At 64.9% G+C, this 24,694-nt stretch overlaps 2 protein-coding genes and 1 long non-coding RNA gene across 5 annotated transcripts; all 3 read left to right on the top strand.

Annotated features, from left to right (window-relative positions):
- The first annotated feature begins 1,981 nt into the window (after nucleotides 1-1,981).
- Nucleotides 1,982-8,712, top strand: ZFTRAF1 (zinc finger TRAF-type containing 1). Its single transcript, XM_075490411.1, has 4 exons — nucleotides 1,982-2,356; nucleotides 5,927-6,165; nucleotides 6,844-7,055; nucleotides 8,279-8,712. The coding sequence occupies exons 1-4, from the start codon at nucleotides 2,027-2,029 to the stop codon at nucleotides 8,668-8,670; spliced, it is 1,173 nt and encodes a 390-aa protein (XP_075346526.1). The 5' UTR covers nucleotides 1,982-2,026; the 3' UTR covers nucleotides 8,671-8,712.
- Nucleotides 3,214-5,135, top strand: LOC142404013 (uncharacterized). The gene is made up of 2 exons (XR_012773713.1): nucleotides 3,214-4,382; nucleotides 4,506-5,135. It is a non-coding gene; the product is annotated as an uncharacterized LOC142404013 (long non-coding RNA).
- Nucleotides 8,713-14,392: 5,680 nt separating the features above from the next.
- Nucleotides 14,393-24,690, top strand: TONSL (tonsoku like, DNA repair protein). Of its 3 annotated transcripts, XM_075490284.1 has the most exons (26): nucleotides 14,393-14,450; nucleotides 14,861-14,956; nucleotides 15,070-15,212; nucleotides 15,292-15,484; nucleotides 15,581-15,710; nucleotides 15,796-15,967; nucleotides 16,070-16,184; nucleotides 16,380-16,525; nucleotides 16,602-16,754; nucleotides 17,744-17,869; nucleotides 18,473-18,662; nucleotides 18,778-18,842; nucleotides 19,527-19,616; nucleotides 19,728-19,800; nucleotides 19,890-20,053; nucleotides 20,165-20,297; nucleotides 20,387-20,990; nucleotides 21,027-21,119; nucleotides 21,257-21,407; nucleotides 21,484-21,562; nucleotides 21,929-22,227; nucleotides 23,451-23,592; nucleotides 23,666-23,838; nucleotides 23,924-23,997; nucleotides 24,219-24,352; nucleotides 24,433-24,690. In XM_075490284.1, exons 1-26 carry the CDS (start codon nucleotides 14,420-14,422, stop codon nucleotides 24,624-24,626), a joined length of 3,963 nt encoding a protein of 1,320 aa, XP_075346399.1. In that variant the 5' UTR covers nucleotides 14,393-14,419; the 3' UTR covers nucleotides 24,627-24,690. The 3 variants fall into 3 exon arrangements, with proteins under 3 accessions (XP_075346399.1, XP_075346398.1, XP_075346400.1); XM_075490283.1 differs by having other exon boundaries at nucleotides 20,387-21,119; XM_075490285.1 differs by lacking the exon at nucleotides 23,924-23,997 and having other exon boundaries at nucleotides 20,387-21,119.
- Nucleotides 24,691-24,694: the final 4 nt, after the last annotated feature.

Below are 24,694 nucleotides of genomic sequence, written 5' to 3'. Positions count from 1 at the left end.
ACTGGTCCCTACTGGTCCGCACTGGTCCGCACTGGTCCCTACTGGTCCCTACTGGTCCGCACTGGTCCCTAATGGCCCTCAGTGGCCTGCACTGGTCCCTACTGGTCCGTACTGGTCCGCACTGGTCCCTAGTGCTCCGTACTGGTCCCTACTGGTCCCTACTGGTCTGCACTGGTCCCTAATGGCCCTCAGTGGCCTGCACTGGTCCCTACTGGTCCGTACTGGCCCGCACTGGTCCCTACTGGTCCTCACTGGCCCGCACTGGTCCCTACTGTTCCGTACTGGCCCGCACTGGCCCGCACCGGTCCCTACTGGTCCTCACTGGCCCGCACTGGTCCCTACTGGTCCATACGGGTCCAAACTGGCCCGCACTGGTCCCTAATGGTCCTCACTGGCCCGCACTGGTCCCTACTGGTCTGTACTGGTCCACACTGGCCCGCACTGGTCCTCACTGGTCCGCACTGGTCCTCACTGGCCCGCACTGGTCCCTACTGGTCTGTACTGGTCCACACTGGTCCGCACTGGTCCCTACTGGTCCGCACTGGTCCTCACTGGCCCCCACTGGTCCCTACTGGCCCAAACTGGCCCGCACTGGTCCCTACTGGTCCGTACTGGTCCACACTGGTCCTCACTGGCCCGCACTGGTCCGCACTGGTCCCTACTGGTCCCTACTGGTCCACACTGGTCCGCACTGGTCCCTACTGGTCCTCACTGGCCCGCACTGGTCCGCACTGGTCCCTACAGGTCCTCACTGGCCCACACTGGTCCGCACTGGTCCCTACTGGTCTGCACTGGTCCCTACTGGTCCACACTGGTCCCTACTGGTCCACGCTGGTCCGCACTGGTCCATACTGGTCCGCACTGGCCCGCACTGGTCCACACTGGTCCGTACTGGTCCGCACTGGTCCCTACTGATCCTCACTGGCCCGCACTGGTCCCTACTGGTCCGTACTGGTCCACACCGGTCCTCACTGGCCCGCACTGGTCCCTACTGGTCGTCACTGGCCCGCACTGGTCCCTACTGGTCCTCACTGGCCTGCACTGGTCCCTACTGGTCCCTACTGGTCCGCACTGGTCCTCACTGGCCCGCACCGGTCCCTACTGGTCCTCACTGGTCTGCACTGGTCCCTACTGGCCCACACTGGTCCCTACTCGTCCATACTGGCCCGCACTGGTCCCTACTGGTCCTCACTGGCCCGCACTGGTCCCTACTGGTCCCTACTGGTCCGCACTGGTCCCTACTGGTCCTCATTGGTCCCTACTGGCCCACACTGGTCTCTACTGGTCCCTACTGGTCCTCACTGGTCCCTACTGGTCCGCACTGGTCCGCACTGGTCCCTACTGGTCCTCACTGGTCCCTACTGGTCCGTACTGGTCCGCACTGGTCCTCACTGGTCCGTACTGGCCCGCACTGGTCCCTACTGGTCCGTACTGGTCCGCACTGGTCCGTACTGGCCCGCACTGGTCCCTACTGGTCCTCACTGGCCCGCACTGGTTCCTACTGGTCCCTACTGGTCCCTACTGGTCCGCACTGGTCCGTACTGGCCCGCACTGGTCCCTACTGGTCCTCACTGGCCCGCACTGGTTCCTACTGGTCCCTACTGGTCCGTACTGGTCCGTACTGGTCCGTACTGGCCCGCACTGGCGGACCCTCACTGGGGCGCCCCGCACCCCCCGGGCGCTCCCCTTCACACGCCCCGCCCCCTCGTCCAGGCCCCGCCCCCTCTGGCGCCCCCCTTCGCCCATTGGCCCGCTGCCGTGTGACGCCGCGCCGGGCCCCGCCCCTCCCCGCCCTCGCGGGGGGAGGGGGGGGGATGGCGTTGAAGTTTGCGACTCCGGGCCCGGCGGGGGCGGGGGGGGCGTGGCTCCGGCGTCGGCGTCGCCTTCTCATTGGCCGCCCTTGCGGCGGCACCGCCTTCCGCGGGCGGTGATTGGCGGTGGCCCTGACGGACCGGGAGGGCGGGGTTGGGGGGGGCGGCCAAGATGGCGGCGGCGGCGGTGGCGGGGTGAGGCGGCGGCGGCGGCGATGATGTCCGGGGCGGAGGATCGTGAGGCCGGCGGGGGCCCGGCCGCTCCCTCCGCCCCCTCCGCGGCCCTCCCCGGCCCCGCGGCGGCGGCGGGCGGCCCGGGCGAGGCGGGCGGTGCCGAGGAGGCGGGTTCGCTGCTCGGTGGGGCCCGGCCTCACGGTGAGGCGGGCGCCGATCCCGACGCGCCGCCCAAGAAACGATTGAGGGCGGCGGGAACGGGGGCGGCTGGGCCCGAGGGGGCGGCGGGCAGCGTGAAGCTGGAGGAGCGGCTCTACTCCGTGCTGTGCTGCACCGTCTGCCTCGACCTGCCCAAGGCCTCGGTCTACCAGGTACGGCCGGGCCCCGGGGCCTCCCCGGTGGCCACCGACACCCCCCCCCCCCTCCCCCCCCGGGGCCTCCCTGTCCCCTCAGTGGCCACCGACACCCTCCTTGTCGTCCCCATCCCTCTCTCCGTGTGTCCCCCCCAGTCAGTGACACCCCCCGGGGCCTCCTTGTGTCGTCGTGTCCCCCCCCCCAGGGCTCCGTGTCCCCCTCCCGCTGTCACCGACACCCCCCGCACCCTCTTGTGTCCCTGTCCGCCCCCCCCAATCAATCACAGCCCCCCCCGGGGCCTCTGTGTCCCTTACACCGGTCACCGACACCTGCCCCCCCCCACTGGCACCCACCAGGGCCGCCCTGTGTGACCCCCCCACCCCCTTTCTCTCCCAGATCCCCCCCCAGGGCCCTGCACCCACATTTGTGTCTCCCCCCCCCCCCCCCCCCCCCCCAAGCCCCCGGTCACCCTCAGCCCTGTGGGGGGCACTGGACCCCCCTGTCCGTGTGTGTGTCCCCCCCCCAACCAGGGGGACGCCCCAAGCTGGGGCACTGACCCCCCCTCTCCCCCCAACCAGGGGGACCCCCCCACCGGTCGCTGTCACCCCATGGCCTCGGGGACCCCCCCCTCCAGTCCCCATGGGCACCCACCCTGCAGGGGGCTCCCCCCTGCCACCCCCCCCCCCCGCCACTCACGGGGGGGTTCAGGTGCTCCCCCCCACCCTGCTTGGGGGCTTTAGGGTCCCCTCCCCCTTTAGGGACCCCAGGGTCCCCCCAGACACCCACCCCTGAGGGCTCCGGACCCCCTTACCCCTCCCCCCCCAGCACCCTGACCTCCCCCCCCAGGAACCCCAGCACTGCTCGCCCTCCCCCAGCCCCTCCCCACTCACCCCGCGGGGGGGCTGGGTTCAACCCACCCCCCCCACCCCCAGTTTATCCCAGTTTGTGCCACACCGGGGGGTTCCCCTGCCCAGGCCGGGAGCGGGACGGGCATCGCCGGCGCTCACCCGAGCGGAGCCGGCGGTTACGTAAAGGTGCCGGCATGTTTCCCTCCGGCCAGCATCCATTTCGCGGCACGCGGACCCGCCGGCAGCCCCGCGGTGACGGCAGAGCCGCCGGCACGGCCGCTCGGTGCTTGACCGGTTGGCAGTCGGTTGCGGTGGCGACAGAGCCTGGACGCAAAGGTCATCCCCTCGGTGATCTTACACTTTGCTGGTCACATACTAAGAATATCCGGCATCGGCGCGGCCGGTGACGGTGGCGGCAGAGCCGGGGGGGGGACGCGTGCTCCCCCCCCGCCTCGCTTGGGGGGTTCATTTTGGGGAGGGGGGTGCCGTACGATGGCCGCTGGCTCGGCGAGGGGGGATCCCCCCGGCAGTGACGATTAAAAGCATTAAAACCTCGCCGGAGCCGCGCCCGGTGAGAGATCCCCGCTGATCCGGTGCCGGCGCTTGCCAAACCGGCTCCGCTTGCTGGGCAGGGGGGGCTGCGTCCTTCGTCACGGCCTCCTCTTCCTCCTCGCTCCTGCGGTCACTCGTCCCCCTGTTTAATTATTTATGACGAGGGATGTAATTAAAACCGGGAGCGACCGCGATGTCGGCCGGTGGCGTGGCCGTGCCGGCGCCTTCCCACCGTCGGGTGGGTTCGTCAGGGCCGAAGCGCTAACGAGCGGCTGTAATTACACGCTCGCGCCGCGGAGGAGCCGCCGTCACCGCCGCGGTTGTGGGAGCGCTCAGCCGGCTTTCGCCTCTTGTTTTGGCTGGCTTGCCGGTATTTTTAGCACGGCAGCGGCGAGGCCCCGCGGGGGAAAGCCGGCGCCTCACCGGGACCGTGCCGAGCCTAAACCGTGAGGGATTTTGAGCCGGACGCGTGCCTGCGCTCGTCCCGAAGCCATCGCGGGTATTTCGGAGCCGGGACCCTCATCTGGTAACCGTGCTTCGGCAGCATCGCGGCGGGGCCGGTTTAACACCCGGCTGCCGCGCTCCGGGCCCGGCAGGAGGGAAAATCCGAAACCTTTTGGAGCCGGAACAATGGATGTCCTGGGTAAGCAGATCGGCGCTAATCCCGGCAGCAGGGTCAGGCCTTTCCCATCCCGGCGGAGGATTAAAGCTTTTCCCGGCGCTCCCGGGGAGATGTTTACCGAGCTCCCGGCCATCCCGCCGGCAGGAATCTCGCTGGAATTTGGGGAGTGACCCCCCGCGACAGGCTGAACCCCGCTGCGGTGTCCCGGCCGGGCCGGGAAGCTGCCGGCTCTGCCCTCACTGGTCACGGAGTTCGTCCTGGAGGTGACGGCGTTCCAGCCCTCCTGCCGGATTCGAGGGAAGGATTTTCACCGCAGGAGCCCGAAGCCGCCGGCGGGAGCTTTCCCGTCCCTCGGGAACAGCCGCGTGTCCCTCGAACGATCCCTGCCGTCGCCGGAGATGAGGGAGGACGCGTCCGGCCCGGATGCCATCCGCCTCCTGAGCAGCTCCGGCAGCTCCCGACGGATTCGGTGGGATCTTCGCCCGCTCCGCCGGGCGTTTTACAGGCGATGCCTTTGCCCGGACACCCGCAGCCATGAAGACGGCTTCTCCCCCCAACTCCCGGCCCATCGCCTTCGGCAAACTCCGGAAATCCGGCGCCGGCTCTTTGCTCTTTCCCTCTGGTTTTCAGGGCAGATGGAGGAGACCGGATTGGGATCGCTCCGGTGCCGCTCGCTTTGGACAGGGGCTGCCACGAAGCGTCTCGGTCCCGTGTTTCACCCGGCACAGCTCGGCAGCCGGTGCAAACGCATCTTAAACTGATTTTTTTTTTCCCCCCCGAAAAACAGAGATTTGGGGGTTTTATTTTGACGCACAGAGAGAATTCCGAGTGAGCGCGTCTGCGAGCTGGAAGGAGAGGGCGATTCCGGCGATCCGGGGCGCAGCCGGCACGCGGGTCCTCTCTTGCCGCCCCGTATCAAAATGTGAATAACTTGGAATAAAACCCCTTTATTGGGTTATTTCGATCCCCCTGTTGAAGCCCGGCAGCCCGGCCGCGCTCTCCCTCGGGAAGCGGGATGCCGCGTTTGGCTCCGGAGCTCATCCCCGGCACACGGGTGCCGGGTGCGGAGTCGGACTCGGAGACCCCAGGCCCATCCCGGCGATCCGAGCCCTCGGAGCCGGTTGCCATCGCTTTTTCCGGTGGGTTCGTCTGCGCCGGAGGGGTCTTTTCCCCTCTCCCTCGGGGGCTTTGTGCCGATCCCACCGGTTTAACCGGGGGGGTCTCGACTCTTCCAAAGCCGGCGGCGCTAACCCGGCAGCCGGGGAACGTTCCGGCCTTCGGGATCCCACGGAGCTGGGGGATACAGGGAGCGGGGGGGAAGCTTATTCCTCCCCCATTTTGGTGTAGTTCCCACTCGGAGGGCTCCGTTCCCCTCTCGCCGGCTGTTTTTTGGTTATCCCGAGTCCCGTGGTTTTTTGGGAGGAGCGGGAAAGCCAAAGCGTCTTTCTCCGGCGCCGATGAGTCCGAATTCACTTCGTTTGCTCTTCGTTTGCCTCTTGCCCAACTCTTGTTTCCCCCGTGCCGGATCCGGCGAGAGTCTGATGCTTTATTTCCCTCTCCCGCAGTGCACCAACGGCCACCTGATGTGCGCCGGCTGCTTCATCCACCTCCTGGCAGACGCTCGGCTGAAGGAGGAACAAGCCACTTGCCCGAATTGCCGGTGCGAGATCAGTAAGAGCCTGTGCTGCCGAAACCTGGCCGTGGAAAAAGCCGTCAGCGAGCTGCCCTCCGAGTGCGGCTTCTGCATGCAGCAATTCCCCCGATCCCTCCTGGAGCGGCACCAGAAAGAGGAGTGCCAGGACAGGTAAAGAGCTTCCCTTCCTTTCGGCGGGGTGCCGGCTTTGCCGGCGTGGCTCGCGGCGCTCCGCCGGCCCGGCACAGAGACGCGCGGGGTTTAGGAAACCTCGCTGCCCGGAGAGGGGTGTCCCGGTGAAGCCGGGGCTCGCACGGCGGTGAGCCCCCGCAATCGGGGTGCCGTGGGCAGGAGGGTTTCTCCGGCGTCCCCGCGCTGCCGGAGCCGGCTCCGGTGAAGCCATCGGGGCTCGGCAGCGCCCTGTGCCCCCTCCAGCCCCCGGCACGGGGCGATCCGGCCCCAAAACACCCACCGGCTGCGTCCCACCTCCCTTGGGGGGTGACGGTTTGAGGGGAGGACGTGGCACCGCTTCGGCATGCGGCAGAGCCCTCCCTCCCTCCTTGCCGGCGTGCGTGCGCCGCCGTGCCCGGTCGGCAGCTGCCGGTGTCCCGCTGGTTTTCCACCGGGTGTGAAAACAGCTCTCCCGGATTTACCGGTCTTACTCCCGTCACCCGGGGCTGCCGGCTCCGAATTCACCCGGACGAGGCGGGCGGTGACAGGTCTCAGCACCTCGCCGCCCTTCCCGGCGCCGGCACAGCCGGATCCGCCTGGTTTTGCGCCTTTTATCCCGATCCGGGGAATGTTCACGCGATATTCACCGTTATTTTCTCCCCCCTCCGCCTCGCCCAGGGTGACCCAGTGCAAATACAAGCGGATCGGGTGCCCGTGGCAGGGTCCTTACCACGAGCTGACGGTGCACGAAGCCGAATGCACCCACCCCACCAAAACCGGCAACGAGCTGATGGAGATTTTAGACGAAATGGACCAAACGAGGAAAAAAGAAATGCAGCTTTATAACAGCATCTTCAGCCTGCTCAGCTTCGAGAAAATCGGCTACACAGGTAATGGCTCGCGGCGGCGGCTTCCCCGGGCCCTTCTGCCGCGTCTCCTCGGGCGCCGATGCCGTTTCCGCACCGCCGAAACCCGCTTTTCTCGCGCGCGGCGATCCGAGTCGGTAGCGGCAAAGGGTTTTGCCGAGCGCGCGGCGGTGGCGGCGGCGTTTCGGCTCGAGCCGCCGTCCTCGACCGCGAGCCGAGTGAGAGTTTTGAAACCGAAACGGTGGGAGTTTTAAAACCAAAACGGTAAACGCCGTTCCCCATCGTGGTTTATCGAGTTCCGGAGAAGCACCGGCGATGCGTCGCCCTCCCCTCGCCGTTCTTGCTTTGCCGAGGGGTTTTACCGAACCCCTCTCCCCGCCCGCCGGAAAGCTGCCGGTGCCGCGGCAGTTGCGTTTGCAGAGCGGGACTCGGGCGATAACGGGTTTGGAAAGCCGCGGAAGCAGGTAAGCCGGATCTCTGCTCGGTACGCCGGTATTAAAACCGGGGCTAGAACCGCTGCCTAAGGCCGGTTTTTACTTCCAACGCCGGGAGGCGAGTTCACCGGAGAGGGAAACGCCGGATTGGGGCTGGAGGGGGAAGGGTTTTCCCCTCGGCGCGGGCAGAGACTCGCTCTCTCTCCTGGAAGCGCCGACACCGTGAGCGCCCAGCTCCTCCCTAAACCCCCAAACCGGTGCCTTCACCAGCGCCGAGCCGGCAGCGTTTCGGTGCCGGGAGCCTCCGGGCCGCGTCACCGGTGTCTGTGCCCTGCGGTGACGCTTTACCGCGCTGCCTCGCTCGCCGGTTTGTACGCCTAACCCCAATAAATTACGCCTTACCACCCGAACCGTATCCTGTCTGTCTGTCCTGCTGCGCCGTCGGATGCTGGGAAAACCTTTCGGCAGCCGGTCGCGGTCGCCGGCACGCCATCGGTAAAGCCTTTTGGTGGCCGGGAGCTGCCCCTCTCGTCGCCGTCTCCTGGTGCCGAACGGCCGTAGGCGGGTCGCGTCCCGCGCCGGCTCGTTAGGTTTAATTGCGGATATCGGGTCGCGGTTTCGCTTCCGGCGCTGGTTTGAGCGGAGACGGCGGCGAGGAGGAGCCACCGGTCGGCGTCACCGAAGGATGGCGATGCGGGGCGGTTCCTGCCCCATCCCGATAGCCCCATTTTTTTTTTTTTTTTTTGTGTGTGTGTGTGTTTGTTTTTCTGTGTTTCTTTTGTTTTCGTTTTTGTTGTGTTTTTTTTTTTCCAGAGGTCCAGTTCCGCCCTTACCGCACCGACGACTTCATCACCCGGCTGTACTACGAGACGCCGCGCCTGACCGTCCTCAACCAAACCTGGGTGCTGAAGGCGCGGGTGAACGACTCGGAGCGGAACCCCAACCTCTCCTGCAAACGTACCCTCTCCTTCCAACTGATCCTGAAAAGCAAAATCAATTCCCCCATGGAGTGCTCCTTCCTGCTGCTGGAGGGGCCCTACGACGACGTCAAGATCCACCCCGTCATCTACCACTTCGTCTTCAGCAACGAGAACAACGAGACGGATTACATGGCGCTGCCCATCGTCGATTCGGTGGAGTGTAACAAACTGCTGGCGGCCAAAAACATCAACCTGCGGCTTTTTATATTTCAAATCCAAAAATAAGACTCTGGGGAGGGCGGGGGTGGGGGAGGGAAAAGGAAAAAAAAAAAAAGAAAAAAAAAAAAAAAAAATCATCACCCCCGCCCCCCGCCTCGGCTCCCCCCTCGGACCCGCGCCGCCGGCGTTGCGCCGAAACCCCTTTTAAAGCGAAAACCGCCCGGCCGACCCCGCGCCGAAGAATACCGAGCTCCAGCTGCATGCCTCCGCCGCCGCGGCGTGGGCCGCCGCCCGCCTCCTCCTGCCGCGGCGGTGATGGGCGGTGGGGGGGGCTCCTCGCCGGCGGCCCCGGAGGGGGGGTTTGGGGGTACGGGGAGGGGGGGTGTGATTTTGGGGGAGCCTTCTGTACAGCGGGTCCGCCGGCTGTTTTACTCTTAGAATAAAGGAAAAGGGGAATTTTCCAAATTCTTTGGGGGGGGGTTTTGCACCTCGGCGCCGGTTTGGCATCAAACCGGCCCCGCGCCGGCTTCTTCCCCCGGTGAGCCTGCCCTCCGCCCGGGCTGCTGCCAAAACTTGAGGGGGTTGGGGGGGGGTTACCAAAACTTGAGGGGTTCAGGGGTTTTTTTACCAAAACTTGAGGGGTTTGGGGTTTTTTTTACCAAAATTTGAGGGGGTTGTGGTGGGGTTGTTTGTTTTACCAAAATTTGAGGGGCTCGAGGGGTTCTTTTTACCAAAACTTGAGGGGTTCGGGGGTTCTTTTTACCAAAACTTGAGGGGTTGGAGGTTGTTTTTTACCAAAACTTGAGGGGTTCGGGGTATTTTTTACCAAAACTTGAGGGTTTTAGTTTTTTTTTTTTTACCAAAATTTGAGGGGTTTGGGGGTTTTTTTTACCAAAATTTGAGGGGCTGGGGTATTTTTACCAAAACTTGAGGGGTTCAGGGGTTTTTTTAACCAAAATGAGGGGTTTGTAGTTTTATAACCGAAATTTGAGGGGGCTCAGGACTTTTTTACCAAAATTTGAGGGCGTCATGGGATTTTTTTCCAAAATTTGAGGGTCTCGGGGGATTTTTTTACCCAAATTTATGGGGTTCAGGGTTTTTTTTAACCAAAATAAGGGGTTTGTAGGTTTTTTTACCAAAATTTGAGGGGGGTGGGGTTTTTTTTTACCAAAATTTGAGGGGCTTGGGATTTTTTTTACCAAAATTTGAGGGGTTCCATTTTTTTTTAACCAAAATTTGGGGGGTTTGTGGTTTTCTAACCAAAGTTTGAGGGGCTTGGGGGATTTTTTTACTTAAATTTGAGGAGCTTGGGGGATATTTTACCAAAATTTGAGGGGTTTAGGGTTTTTATTACCAAAATTTGAGGGGTTCAGGGGGTTTTCTAACCAAAATTTGAGGGGGTTTGGGGGATTTTTTCACCGAAATTTGAGGGGCTTGGGGTTTGGTTTTTTTACCAAAATTTGCGGGGTTTGTGGTTTTCTAACCAAAATTTGAGCCATTGGGGGATTTTTTTTTACCAAAACTTGAGAGGTTTGGTGGATTTTTTTCCAAAATTTCAGGGGTTTGGAGGGTTTTTTAACCAAAATTTGAGTTGTTTACCAAAATTTGAGAGGATTAGGGTTTTTTTTTTTTTACCAGAATTTGAGAGGATTTAGGGTTTTTTTACCAAAATTTGAGAGGTTTGGGGTTTCTTTTTATGAAAATGTGAGGTTTGTGGGGGTTTTTTTTACCAAAATGTGAGGGGTTTTTTAACCAAAATTTGAGGTTTGGGGGAGTTTTAACCCAAATTTGACTGTTGTGTGTTGGTTGGGGTGTTTTTACCAAACTTTGAGTTGGGGGGGGGGGGTGTTTACCAAAATTTGAGACATTTGGGAGGGGTTTTTTACCAAAATTTGAATTGTGGGTGCATTTTTAACCCAAATTTGAAGTTTGAGGCTTTTTTTTTTTTTTTTTTTTACCAAAATTCGAGGCGTTTTGTGTTTTGGTTTTTTGGGGTTTTTGTCTTTTTATTTATTTTTTTACCAAAACTTGAGGCGGTTTGGGGTTTTTTTACCAAAATTGAGGCTGTTTGGGTTTCTTTTTTTTACCAAAATTGAGGCGGTTTGGGGTGGGTTTTTTTTTCCAAAATTTGATGCAGTTTGGGTGGGTTTTTTTTTTTTTCAAAATTTGAGGCGTGTTTTTTTTTACTAAAATTTGAGGCGTTTGGGGTTTTTTTTACCAAAATTTGAGGCGTTTGGGGTTTTTTTTTTTACCAAAATTTGAGGCGTTTGTGGGTTTTTTTTTACCAAAATTTCAGGCGTTTTGGGTTTTTTTTACCAAAATTTGAGGCGGTTTGAGGTTGGTTTTTACCAAAATTTGAGGCGGTTTGGGTTTTTTTACCAAAATTTGAGGCGTTTGGGTTTTGTTTTTTTTTTTTTTACCAAAATTTGAGGCGGTTTTTTTTAACCAAAATTTGAGGCGTTTTGAGGTTGTTTTTTACCAAAATTTGAGGCGTTTTGGGTTTTTTTACCAAAATTTGAGGTGTTTTGTTTTGTTTTTACCAAAATTTGAGGCGTTTTGGGGGGGGGGGTTACCAAAACTTGAGGCGTTTTGGTTGTTTTTTTCTTTTACCAAAATTGAGGTGGTTTGGGGTGGGTTTTTTTAACCAAAATTTGAGGTGGTTTGTTTTGTTTTGTTTTTTTTCAAAATTTGAGGCTTTTTGGGGTTTTTTTACCAAAATTTGAGGCGTTTTGGTTTGGTGGTTTTTTTTACAAAAATTTGAGGCATTTTGAGTTTTTTTACCAAAATTGAGGCGGTTTTTTTGTTTGTTTGTTTGTTTTTTACCACAACTTGGGGCGTTTGGGGTTTTTAGCAGCACGTGAGGGTTTTTGCGGGATTTGAGGGGTTCCTGGTTCTTACCCCGGGAGGTTCCTCCCCGCCGCCCGGGGGGGTTAAATGGAACGAAGGGATCCGTTACGGGGGGGCACTGGGGGTTACTGGGCAAACTGGGAGGCACTGGGCTGGGTGTAAGGGGGAGACTGGGAGCACTGGGCTGGGAGTTACTGGGGATACTGGGGGCACTGGGCTGGGTGTATGGGGGAGACCGGGAGCACTGGGCTGGGGGTTACTGGGCAAACTGGGAGGCACTGGGCTGGGTGTAAGAGGGAGACTGGGAGCACTGGGCTGGGAGTTACTGGGGATACTGGGGGCACTGGGCTGGGTGTATGGGGGATACTGGGGGCACTGGGCTGGGAGTTACTGCTGATACTGGGGGCACTGGGCTGGGTGTAAGGGGGAGACTGGGAGCACTGGGCTGGGAGTTACTGGGGATACTGGGGGCACTGGGCTGGGAGTTACTGCTGATACTGGGGGCACTGGGCTGGGTGTAAGGGGGAGACTGGGAGCACTGGGCTGGGGGTTACTGGGCAAACTGGGAGGCACTGGGCTGGGTGTAAGGGGGAGACTGGGGGCACTGGGCTGGGGATTACTGGGGATACTGGGAGACTCTGGGCTGGGTGTATGGGGGATACTGGGAGGCACTGGGCTGGGAGTTACTGGGGATACTGGGGGCACTGGGCTGGGGGTTACTGGTGATACTGGGGGCACTGGGCTGGGCGTAAGGGGGAGACTGGGAGCACTGGGCTGGGGGTTACTGGGCAAACTGGGAGGCACTGGGCTGGGTGTAAGGGGGAGACTGGGAGAACTGGGCTGGGAGTTACTGGGGATACTGGGGGCACTGGGCTGGGCGTAAGGGGGAGACTGGGGGCACTGGTCTGGGGATTACTGAGGATGCTGGGGGTTACTGGGGATACTGGGAGACTCTGGACTGGGTGTGTGGGGGATACTGGGGGCACTGGGCTGGGTGTAAGTGGGATACTGGGGGCACTGGGCTGGGAGTTACTGGGCAAACTGGGGGGCACTGGGCTGGGAGTTACTGGGCAAACTGGGAGGCACTGGGCTGGGTGTATGGGGGATACTGGGAGCACTGGGCTGGGGATTACTGGGGGCACTGGGCTGGGTGTAAGGGGGAGACTGGGAGCACTGGGTTGGGGGTTACTGGTGATACTAGGAGACTCTGGGCTGGGTGTAAAGGGGCAAACTGGGAGGCACTGGGCTGGGTCTAAGGGGGATACTGGGATCACTGGGCTGGGGGTTACTGGGGATACTGGGGGGGGTTGGAGGGTAACTGGAGAAACTGGGCAGCCCTGGGCTGTGGGGCTGTATGCAGGGGGTACTGGGAGTACTGGGAGGCACTGGGGGGGATACTGGGAGCCACTGAGGCACACTGGGGGTACTGGGAGCACCAGTGGGGCTGAACTGGGATGTCAGACTGGGGGTACTGGGAGCACTGGGCTGCGTGGTGGCAGGGCTGGGATGGGGGGGCACTGGGAGTACTGGGGGGGCACTGGGAGTACTGGGGGGCATTGGGGGACACTGGCCTGAGCGTGGCGGGGGATACTGGGGAGGCACTGGAGGCTACTGGATTATACTGGGAGTACGGGGACCACTGGGCTGAGGGTACTGGAGTGTACTGGGAGCACTGGGGCCACTGGATTTGGGCTACTGGAGGCTACTGGAGTGTACTGGGGAGCACTGGGAGACACTGGAGGCTACTGGATTGTACTGGGGAGCACTGGGGGTACTGGGAGGCACTGGAGGCTACTGGAGTGTACTGGGAGCACTGTGGCCACTGGTCTGGGGGGTACTGGGGAGCACTGGGAGGCACTGGAGGCGGCTACTGGAGTGTACTGGGAGCACTGGGGCCATTGGGCTGTGAGGTAATGGGGTGCACTGGGAGCTACTGGAGTGTACTGGGAGCACTGGGGCCATTGGGCCGAGGGGTACTGGGGACCACTGGGAGGCACTGGGGGCTACTAAGTGTACTGGGAGCACTGGGGCCACTGGGCTGAGGGTACTCAGCTGAACTGGGAGGCACTGGAAGTTACTGGAGTGTACTGGGAGCACTGGGGCCACTGGATTTGGGGTACTGAGGACCACTGGGAGGCACTGGAGGCTACTGGAGTGTACTGGGAGCACTGGGGCCACTGGGCTGAGGGTACTGGGCTGAACTGGGAGGCACTGGAGGTTACTGGAGTGTACTGGGAGCACTGGAAGCCACATGAGGTTACCGGAGTGTACTGGGAGCACTGGGGCCACTGGATTGGGGCTACTGGGGAGCACTGGGAGTCACTGGAGGCTACTGGAATGTACTGGGAGCACTGGGGCCACTGGGCTGTGGGGTACTGGGGAGGACTGGGAGTCACTGGAGGCTACTGGAGTGTACTGGGAGCACTGTGGCCAGTGGGCTGGGAGTACTGGGGAGCACTGGAGGCTACTGGGGGGTACTGGGAGCACAGGGGCCAGTGGGCTGCGGGGTACTGGAGGCACTGAAGGGTACTGGGAGCACTGGGGCCAGTGGTCTGGGGGTACTGGGGCGTACTGGGAGCTACTGGGCCCCAGTGAGCAGTGACTGGGAGCACTGGGCACAGTCGCCAGCGGAGTCGGGGCCGCCACACCTCCCGGCATCCCCCGCGGCAGTCCCGCCACACCTCCCGGCATCCCCCGCGGCAGTCCCGCCACACCTCCCGGCATCCCCCGCGGCAGTCCCGCCACGCCTCCCAGCATCCCCCGCGGCCGAGCGCGGGACAGTCCTGAGGCGCTAGTCCCCGCCCCGGTGTGGAGGGGCGGGCTCTACTCCTGCGCGCCGACCAATGGAAGCGCCCACCTCCCTCCCTTCCCCGCGCGGATTGGCGCAGCGGGGCCGAGCGGCGGCCAATAGCGAGGGCGGGGCGGGGCGGGCGGCCTTCGGCGGGTTCGGCGGCGGCGGCGGCGGGGGATGAGCGCGGAGCGGGCGCGGGAGATCCGCCGTGAGTCGGGGCCTCCCCGGGCCTCCCCGGGCCCCCCCCGGGCCCCCGGAGCCTCCCCGGGCCCCCTCGGCCCGGCACCCCCCGAACCGCCCCGCTCCCGGCTCCCCCCGCCCCTCCCGGGCCTCCCCAGGCGGCGCCCCCTCACCCCCCCCCCCCCCCCGGTTTCCCTCGCCCCTTTCCCCTCGGTGCTCGCCCCCCTCCCCGTGTCACTCGCCCCGGGACCCCCTTTACCCCCGTGTCCGTGTGTGTCCCCCCACTCCCGAGCTCCTCAACCCCCCTCGGGCTTCCCCACCCGTGAGGGGGGGGACACAACACTGGGCTCAGGCCCCGGCTGCGTGGGCACAGGCTGGTTTGGGGGTGGGGGGGTCCCCGGCCTGACCCCCCCCCGCCCCCTTCCCCGCACCCCCCAGAGCTGCAGAAGGCGAAGGAGAAGGCCCAGCGCAGCGGGAGCCTGGTGGAAGAGGCCGCGGTTTGTAACCAGCTCGGGGAGATTTTGGCCAGCCATGGTACGTCCCCGGGGCGCCGCTTTGCGCCCCCGCCATCGGGGGGGCTCCTCGCCCTCCCTTAGGGTACGTAGGAAGCCCCCCCACCCCCTGACAGCCCCCTCGCTCGCCGGCAGGACGCTACGAGGAGGCTCTGGAGGAGCACCGGCAGGAGCTGCGGTTGCTGGAGGGAGCCGGGGACAGCATCGGCTGCGCCGTGGCTCACCGCAAGATCGGCGAGCGCCTGGCCGAGCTGGAGAGCTACGAGGCGGCGCTGAAGGTGGGGGTTCACGTTCTTGGGGGGGCACCCGGGGAGAGGTGGGGGGGGGGGGTCCTCACTCTTCTCCCCGTCTCCGCAGCATCAACGGCAGCACCTGGAGCTGGCCCGGTCGCTCTCGGATGACACGGAACAACAACGAGCCTGGGCCACCATCGGTCGGACGTATATGTTCGTCGCCGACAGCCGCTCGCCGGGGGACGCGGTGCCGGCGCTGCGCGAGGCCGAACGGGCTTTCCGCACCAGTTTGGCCATCGTGGAGGAGAAACTGGAAGGTGAAGCCGCGCCGCCTGACCTCAGAGGGACGTGGCGGCCCCGGCGAGGTCCCCGGGGAGCTTCGCCAGCTCCCAGAACCGGCGTTTTTTCACCAGGAGCCGTGCCGAACCGGGAGCTGACGGAGATGCGGACGCGGCTCTACCTCAATTTGGGTTTGGTTTACGATAGCCTGAAGGAACCGGCCAAATGCGACCACTACATCAAGAAAAGCATTTTCCTTGCCGAGTAAGGACGGGCAGAGCAGGCAGCGGCCGCCCGGCAGCGGGTTTAGGGGGCAAATCCGGCAGCGGCGGCCGGTTCCGTTTTACAGGCAGGGACGACTCGACGAAGATCTTTACCGCGCTTACTTCAACCTGGGCAACATCCGCCTGCGGGAGGGCGAGCACTCGGGGGCCCTGCGCTGCCTGGCCCGGGCGCGCGACTGCGCCCGGAGGATGAAGGAGAAGGCGATGGAGAGCGAATGCTGCAGCAGCACGGCCCAGGTGGGTGCCGGAAGGGGGGGGGGGCGGCGGCTCCGCACCCCTCCCCGCGCTCCCTCGGGGTCTGGGGGCTTTTTCTGATGGGCGTCCCCCGCTGTCGCCCAGGTCCTGTTGAGTTTGGGTGACTTTGCGGCCGCCAAGCGCTCGCTGAAGCAAGCCTACGTGCTGGGCTCGCGGCAACCCTGGCAGCGCGACCTCATCCGCTCCAACCTCCGCTACGGTGAGCCGGTGACGGCGTCCCCAGGGGCGGGAAAATGTCCCCAGGGGGCTGCCAGACCCCCCCCCCCGGCTCTGCTTTGTCCCCCTTTTTCCCTTCTGCGCTGCCGGGAGGACGCGCGCGGCTCCCCGGGTGACGCTGAGCCCCGCCGGGGTGGCCCTGGGGGTCCCCGGCGTGCCCTGATGGCCACCCCTGTAGCCACCAAGGTGACGCGGCTGCAGGAGGCTCTGGAGGAGGCGGCGGCCGGTGACCCGCCGGCCGCCCTGGCCCTCTGCGAGCAGCTCGGGGACGCCTTCTCCAAGCACGGGGACTACGGCCGCGCCGTGGAGTACTACCAGAGGCAGGTGAGCGGGGCCGGGGAGGGGTTTGGGGGGGGTCCCGGGGAGCCGTTCCCGCTGACGGGGGGGGTCCCCGGGGCAGCTGAGCTTCGCCCAGGCGCTGCGGAGGCCGCCGGGGGAGCTGGCCGTCATCCACGTCTCGCTGGCCACCACCTTCGGGGACCTGAAGGACCACGCGCGAGCCGTCCACCATTACCGGCAGGAGCTGGCCCTGCACCGGGGCAACGCGCTGGAGGTGCGCTGGGGCCTGGGGGGGTCACTGGGGTCCCTGAGGTCCTTCCTGGGTCCTTGGGGGGTTCCTTGGGTCCCTGGGGGGGGGTTCCTGAGGTCCCTGGGGGGGGGGTTTCCTTGGGTTCTTGAGGGAGTCCCTGGGGGGGAGTTCCTGGGGTCCCTGGGGGGGCTCCTGGGGTCCTTGAGGGAATCCCCGGGTCCCTGGGGCGGTTCCTTGGGTCACTGGGGGGGTTCCTGGGGTCCCTGAGGTGCTCCCTGGATCCCTGGGGGGGCTCCTGGGGTCCTTGAGGGAGTCCCTGGGTCCCTGAGGGGCTTACGGGGTCCCTGGGGGAGTTCCTTGGGTCACTGGGGGGCTCATCAGGTCCCTGGGGGGGCTCCTGGGGTCCTTGAGGGAGTCCCCAGGTCCCTGGGGGGGTTCCTTGGGTCCCAGGGGGGCTCATGGGGTCCCTGGGGGGGGGGGGGGGGGTCCTTGGGTCCCTGGGGGGGGGGGGTTCCTTGGGTCCCTGGGGGGTTCATGGGGTCCCTGGGGGGGTTCCTTGGGTCCCTGGGGGCCTCATCAGGTCCCTGGGGGGGCTCCTGGGGTCCTTGAGGGAGTCCCCAGGTCCCTGGGGGGGTTCCTTGGGTCCCAGGGGGGCTCATGGGGTCCCTGGGGGGGTTCCTTGGGTCCCTGGGGGGCTCATGGGGTCCCTGGGGGGGGTTCCTTGGGTCCCTGGGGGGCTCATCAGGTCCCTGGGGGGCTCCCCGGGTCCCTCGGAAGCGGAGGGGGCCCTCAGCGAGGCTGGCCCCGAGTCGGGGTGGGAGGTGACGAGGGCCCGGTGGATTTGGGGACCCGTGGGCTGGGGTGGCCCTGGCCCCCTGGGGAGGGTGTGGGGCTGGGGGTGCCCCCCAGGGAGGGTCCACGGCTCGGCGTGGGACCCCCACATCCCCGGGGGGGGGTCCGTGGCTCGGCGTGGGACCCCCCGGGGCCGGGCGCTGAGTCCCGGCGGTGCCCAGGAGGGGAAGACGTGGCTGAGCGTGGCGCTGGCCATGGAGGAGGCGGGCGAGCCCCCCGCCGAGCTCCGCTCCTGCCTCCAAACCGCGCTGGAGCGAGCGGAGGCGGCCGGAGACCCCCGGCTGCAGGTGAGGGGGGGCAGGGGCCCCCCGGCGTCCCCCCGGTGCCCCCCGGCGCTCTGGGGACTGACCTTCCTCCTCCTCCTCCTCCTCCTTCTTCTCTTCCTTTTTCTTTCTCTTCTTCCTTCTCTTTCTCATCCTTTTCCTTTTTCTTTTTCTTTTTCTTTTTCCTTCTCTTTCTCTTTCTCTTCCTCCTCTTCCTTTTTCTTTCTCTTCCTCTTTCTCTTCCTCCTCTTCTTTCTTTTCCTCTTCCTTTTTCTTTCTCCTTCTCTTTTCTCCTCTTTTTCCTCTTCCTCTTCCTTTTTCCTTCTCCTTCTTCTCTTCATCCTCTATTTTCTTTCCCCTTCCTTCTTTTCCTCTTCCTTTTTCTTCCTCCTTCTCTTTCTTTTCCTCCTCTTTTTCCTCTTCCTTTTTCTTCCTCCTTCTTCTCTTCATCCTCCGTTTTCTTTCCCCTTCCTTCTCCTCCTCCTCTTTCTCTTCCTCCTCCTCTTTCTCTTCCTCCTCCTCTTTCTCTTCCTCCTCCTCTTTCTCTTCCTCCTCCTCTTTCTTTTTCTCTTTCTCTTCCCCCTCCCCCCTCTGCCTCTTCCTCCCCCTCCTCCTCTTCCTCCCCAGCGGCAGATCCTGCGGCACCTCCGCTCGCTGCAGCTGCGGGACGGCGACGCCGAGGCTGCCGCCGGCACCATGGCCCGGCTGGGGGGGCTGGGGGGCTCTGGCGAGGAGGAGGAGGAGGAGGAGGAAGAGGAAGAAGAACCGGAGAGCAGCGAGGCTCAGGACGAGAGCGAGCTGGAGCTGTCGGAGAGCGGTGAGGGCTCGGGGGGGCCGGGGGGTCCCCTCGCTCACGGGGGGGGGGGTCCCGCTCACGGGGGGGGGTCCCGCTCACGGGGGGGGTCCCCGCTCACGGGGGGGGTCTCTTGCAGAGGAGGAGGAAGATGAACTCGACGGCTACAGCAAGAGCGTCCCCGGGCGCCGGCGGATCAGCAAGGTGAGAGAGGCCGGGTGTCCCCCCGACAGCCCCCCAAAAAGGGGTGGGGGTCTCCCCCTTCCCCTGACACCCCCTAAGGGGGTGGGGGGGGTCGTCTCCTTCTCCCTGACACCCCTAAAGATGGGTGGGGGGTCTCCCCCCCTTCCTCTGACACCCCCAAAGAGGGGTGGGGGGGTCTCCTCTGACACCCCCAAAGAAAGGGGAGGGGTCTCCTCCTTCTCTCTGATACCCCCAAAGAAAGGGGGGGGGGTCTCCTCCTTCCCCTGACACCCCCAAAGAGGGGTGGGGGGTCTCCCCCCTTCTCCCAGGCACCCCCAAAAAGGGGTGTGGGGGGTCTCCTCTCTGACACCCCCAAAGAAAGGGGGGGCCTCCCCCTTCTGACACCCCCAAAGAGAAATGGGGGGTCTCCCCCTTCCCCTGACACCCCCAAAGAGGGGTGGGGTGGTCTTCACACCCCCAAAGAAGGGGGGGGGGGTCTCCTCCATCTCCCTGACACCCCCAAAAAGGGGTGGGGGGGTCGTCTTCTTCTTGACACCCCCAAAGATGGGTGGAGGGGTCTCCCCCTTCCCCTGACACCCCCCAAAGAGGGGTGGGGGATCCCCTGGGTGCTGGGGTGCATCCCCGGGGGGGTCCCCATCATCCCCCCCCCTCCCCCCCCCCCCAATCTTTTCCCGGTGCCGGCAGTGGAACCGCCGGAACGAGCGGGGGGAGACCCCCCTGCACCGCGCCTGCATCGAGGGCGACCTGCGCCGCGTCCAGCTCTTCCTCAAGCAGGTGGGAGGGGGCACCGGGGAGGGGGCACCCACGGGCGCTTTTGGGGGGGGCAGGGGGGTCCCCACGGCCCCTCGGTGACCATCTCCCCCCCCCCACCCCCCTCTTTTCTAGGGGCACCCCCTGAACCCCCGCGATTACTGCGGCTGGACCCCGCTGCACGAAGCCTGCAACCACGGGCACCTGGGTGAGCGGGGGGGGACGGGGGCGGAGCCCCCCCAAAATGGGCAGAGCCCCCCCCCCCGCCCCCCCCCGCCACCCTCTGCTGTCCCCCAGAGATCGTCCGGCTGCTGCTGGATCGGGGAGCGGCGCTGGACGACCCCGGGGGGCCGGGCTGCGAGGGCATCACCCCCCTGCACGACGCCCTCGGCTGCGGCCATTTCGAGGTGGCCGAGCTGCTGGTGCGGCGAGGAGCGTCGGTGACGGCCAGGAACGCCAGGGTGAGGCGCGGGGACGCCGGGGACCGGTCGCGGCGGGGGGGGGGGACACGGGACGACACGGGACGATGACGCTGGGGGAGTCCGGTGTCCCCCCCCCGCCCCGTCTCGTAGGGCCTGACGCCGCTGGGGACGCTGGAGGAGTGGGCGAGCACCTACAGCAAGGAGCTGGACCAGGAGACGCGGCAGCGGTGCCGGGCGGCCGAGCGCCTGCTCAAGGAGACGGCGGCGGCGGCGGCGGGACAAGGTGGGACGCGGTAACGCCGGCACCCCGTTCCCCGCCGTTTTTTGCGGGGTGCCGGGGTGGGCTGAGGGTGCCGGTGTTGTCCCCTGCAGCCCCGCCGCAGCTCTCCCAGGACTCGCCGCTGTTCGACGCCGAGCTGAGCGAGCGCCAAACCCCGCAGCCGCGCTCCCCGCTGGCGGCAGAGCCGGAGGACGGCGACGTGTCACCGCTGAGGCCGGTGAAGAAGCGGCAGCGGGTGCCGGGGCTCGGCAGGCAGGAGGGAGCGGGGCCGGAGCTGGAGCCGGACGAGTACGAAGCCGCCATCCGGGGCCTCGGCAGCGCCAAATCCCTTCTCGGCGGCAGCACCACGACGGCGTGCCGGCAACCGGCGCCGCGGCCGGCTCTCATCCCGGCCGAGCAGTACCTGGAAGAGGAGGACTGGCTGGAAGACGACCTGGGGGGGTCTCGGGGGGGCCGTAAGCGGCCACGCCGGGAACCCCAGGAACCGGTGACCGCTTCGGGGGACAGCACGGGGCCGGAGAGCGACGGTGGGGGTCCCGCTCCGGCCCGGCACCAGCCACGGCGTCGCCGGAGCGTGCAGAGCCGGCTCACCCGCCTGGTGGAGAAGATTCCGGCGGGGCGCTCCCGGGAACGCCGAACCCCCGAGGCGGCCGGGACCCCCCTCCCTGCCGAGGCTGAAGAGGAGGGGAGCCCCCCCTGCCCGCCCGCGCCGCTGCCTGTGCCGCTGCCCACGCCGCTGCCCGCGCCGCTGCCCGCGCCGCTGCCCGCTCTCCGCGTGCGGGTCCGGGTGCAGGACAACGTCTTCCTCATCCCCGTCCCCCAAAGGTGAGAGCTTTGTCCCCCCCACTTTGGGACAACCCCCCGTCCCCGTCCCCCCGTCCCCTTCGAGACCCCCGTGCCGGGCGGCGGCGCTGACCGGTGACCCTGCCGGTGCCGCTGTGGCGGCGCCGCTGTGGCGGCAGCGAGAGCCGTGCCGTGGGCTGGCTGGCGGAGCGAGCGGCCGAGCGGTATTACCAAACCTGCGGGCTGCTGCCGCGGCTCACCCTCAAGAAAGAGGGGGCCCTCCTGGCCCCCCAGGACCTGGTGGGGGACGTCCTGCAGAGCAACGAGGAGGTGAGCGCCGAGCCCGGACCCCCGGCCGCGGCGGCGGGAGGCGGCGGCGCCGTCGGTGACGGTTCCGGCGTTGCAGGTGCTGGCGGAGGTGCGGTGCTGGGATCTGCCGCCCCTGGCCGAGCGCTACCGCAGGGCTTGCCAGAGCCTGGCGGTGGGTAAGGACCCCCCGTCCCCTCCCCGTCCCCTCCCCGTCCCCTGCGCCAGCCCCTTGGGGACCGACCCCCCTTGAGGGACAGGGACGGGGCCGTCCTGTGCCTGGGGGACCCCTTGTCCCCTCCCCAGTTGTGGCCAAAGACCCCTGGCCCCTCCCTGGCCCCTCCCTGGCCCCTCGGGGACCGTCCCCACCGAGGGACAGAGCCGGGGCAACGCGTGTCCCCGCCGGCGTGGGGCCACCACCGGGACGAGGGGGTCCCCAAGGCTGGGGAGAGCTCCTGGGGGGGGGGAGAGGGGGGGGGAGGCGCAGGTGGCCCCCAGGGCCACCAACGGCCACCAGCGGCCACCAAGACCGTCTCTCGCGGCAGAGCCTCACCCGCTGCTGCTGAAGGTGACGGAGCTGCAGGAGCAGAGCCCGGGGCTGGGGGTCGGGGGGGGCCTGGCCCTGCGCCCCCCCCACCTCCCCCCGCTCCTGCGGGCCCTCAAGCTGCAGGCGCCGCTGCGGCAACTCCGCCTGCGCGGCTGCGGGCTGCCCGACGCCGCGGCCGCCGACCTGCTGGCCACGCTGGCCACCCTGCCCGCCCTCGCCCTCCTCGACCTGGCCGGGAACCGCCTCGGCGCCCAGGGACTGCGCCAGCTCCGGCCCCGGCACCCCGGCGCCTTCCAGGTAGGGCCGGCCCCGGGGGACGCGGCAGCGGGACCCCGGCTCCGGCCCCGCGGGACGCGGCAGCCCCGGCGCTGGCTTTGCCCGGCTGAGCGGGGCGTCGCGGTGGGGGGCGCCCAGCCGGTCCCCCCCAAACCTCTCCTTCGTCCCTTAAACCTCGTGCCTGTCCCTTAAACCTCTCCTTTGTCCCTTAAACCTCGTGGCTGTCCCTTAAACCTCTCCTTTGTCCCTTAAACCTGTCCCCAAACCTCTTCTTCATCCCTTAAACCTCGTGGCTGTCCTTTAAACCTCTCCTTCGTCCCCTAAACCTTGTGGCTGTCCCTTAAACCTTTCCTTCATCCCTTAAACCTGTCCCCTAAACGTCGTCTTTGTCCCCTAAACGTCTTTTTCACCCTCTAAACCTTGTGACTGTCCCCTAAACCTCTTCTTCATCCCCTAAACCTCTTCTTCATCCCCTAAACCTTGTGGCTGTTCCTTAAACCTCTCCGTCATCCCTTAAACCTGTCCCCTAAACCCCTTCTTTGTCCCCTAAACCTCATGCCTGTCCTTTCACCCTCTCCTTTGTCCCTTAAACCTGTCCCTTCAACCTCTTCTTTGTCCCTTAAATCTTGTGGCTGTGCCCTAAACCTCATGCCTGTCCCCTAAACCCCTTCTTTGTCCCTTAAACCTCTCCTTCGTCCCTTAAAACTCTCCCCTAAACCCCTTCTTCGTCCCCTAAACCCTGCGGCTGTCCTCCAAATCTCTTCTTTGTCCCCTACACCTCATGCCTGTCCTTTAAACCTCTCTTTCGTCCCTTAAACCTGTCCCCAAACCTCTTCCTCGTCCCCCAAACCTCTTCTTCGTCCCTTAAACCTCATGCCTGTCCCCTAAACCTGTTCTTCGTCCCCTAAACCTTGTGCCTGTCCCCTAAACCTCTCCTTCATCCCTTAAACCTCTCCCCTAAACCTCTTCTTTGTCCCCTAAACCTCATACCTGTCCTTTAAACCTCTCTTTCGTCCCTTAAACCTGTCCCCAAACCTCTTCTTCGTCCCTTAAACCTCGTGGCTGTCCCCTAAACCCCTTCTTTGTCCCCTAAACCTCATGCCTGTCCCCTAAACCCCTTCTTTGTCCCCTAAACCTTGTGCCTGTCCCCTAAACCTCTCCCCTAAACCCCTGCTTTGTCCCCTGACCCTTGGGTCTGTCCCCCAAACCCCCCTCTCCTCATCCCCCCTCGCCCGTCCCGGCAGAGCCTGGAGGAGCTGGACCTGAGCCTGAACCCCCTGGGCGACGCCGGCTGCCGGCCCCTGGCCCTGCTGCTGGAGTCCTGCCCGGCGCTCACCACGCTGCGGCTGCAGGCCTGCGGCTTCACCGACGCCTTCGCCCTGGCGGGTAAGCGGCCACGGCACCGCGCCGGCAGCGCCGGGCACCGGGCGGCTCTAACCGCGCCGGCGTTCGCTCCTAGGAGCCGCGCGGCTGCAGACTTTGGTCCTGTCCTGCAACGCCCTGGGGTCGGCGGGGCTGGAGCGGCTCCTCGGCAGCCTGCCGTGCCGCAGCCTCGCCCGGCTGGAGCTGGGCTCCGTCGCCGGGCCGGGACCCCAGCCCCTCACCGGGGCCCTCGGCAGGTACCTGGCGCAGGTGAGAGGGGGTCCCCGAGGGGAGGCGGGATGGGGGACGCCGCGCTCCCCGGGGTCGTGCCGACGGCGGCGTGCCCTTCCCGCAGGAGGGCTGCGCTCTGAGCCACCTCACGCTCTCCGGGAACCGCCTGGGCGACGGTGACGTCCTGGAGGTGGCCAGGTGAGGGGACAACGAGGGGAGCCCGGGGACCTTTGGGGGCGACGGATGGGAGGAAGGGGCGGCGCCGGCATCGGGATCCTCACCCTCCGCCTCCCGACGGAGACCCCGCGCCGACTCCGGCGTGGGAGCATGGCCCGGGGGCGCGGGGGACCCCTTTGGGGACAAGGAGACCCCCCTCGGGGACGGGGGGGGACTCCCTCGCCATCTCCCCCCACCCATAGGTGCCTCCCCGCTTGCCTGGCTCTGGTCTCCCTGGATTTCTCGGCCAATCCCGGGATCGGCGCCGCGGGGCTGCGGACGCTGCTCTCCGCCCTGGAAGAGAGGAGCCAGGGGCTCCAGTTCCTCAGCCTGGCAGGTACGGCAACGGCGCGGGCAGCGGCGCGGGCAGGGGGTGGGCGAGCCCCCGGGGAGCTAACGGTAGCCCCTTCCTCCCAGGCTGCTCCGTGGAGGGTCCGTTGGACGACACGACTTGGGCCAGAACCGCCGGCAACATCCGGGATCTCCGGCTCTGCGGTCGGCACGTCAGCCGGAGCGACCAGCGAGACGCCGGCGCAGCCTGGCGCGGTCCCGCCGGCACGGCACTCGGCGCCGTCACGCGGCACCGGAAGCTCTTCTGTAAGAGACTCTAAAGCACCGGCATCGCCGGCGTCCTGCGATTTTAACCGGCGCAACCATTACACACCGTATTTATGAACGT

The sequence above is a fragment of the Mycteria americana genome, unplaced genomic scaffold, assembly GCF_035582795.1.
Source record: "Mycteria americana isolate JAX WOST 10 ecotype Jacksonville Zoo and Gardens unplaced genomic scaffold, USCA_MyAme_1.0 Scaffold_53, whole genome shotgun sequence".
Lineage (NCBI taxonomy): Eukaryota > Metazoa > Chordata > Aves > Ciconiiformes > Ciconiidae > Mycteria > Mycteria americana.
This window is presented reverse-complemented; position numbering and strand designations above follow the sequence as displayed.

Bases quoted from the DNA above. Each gene is read 5' to 3' on its own strand.
- ZFTRAF1 (XM_075490411.1), top strand. From the start codon at position 2,027: ATGATGTCCGGGGCGGAGGATCGTGAGGCCGGCGGGGGCCCGGCCGCT. The intron at 6,166-6,843 runs GTAAAGAGCTTC...CGCCTCGCCCAG, and splicing joins AAAGAGGAGTGCCAGGACAG to GGTGACCCAGTGCAAATACA. The intron at 7,056-8,278 runs GTAATGGCTCGC...TTTTTTTTCCAG, and splicing joins CGAGAAAATCGGCTACACAG to AGGTCCAGTTCCGCCCTTAC.
- TONSL (XM_075490283.1), top strand. From the start codon at position 14,420: ATGAGCGCGGAGCGGGCGCGGGAGATCCGCC. The intron at 15,485-15,580 runs GTGAAGCCGCGC...TTTTTTCACCAG, and splicing joins CGTGGAGGAGAAACTGGAAG to GAGCCGTGCCGAACCGGGAG. The intron at 24,353-24,432 runs GTACGGCAACGG...CCTTCCTCCCAG, and splicing joins CCAGTTCCTCAGCCTGGCAG to GCTGCTCCGTGGAGGGTCCG.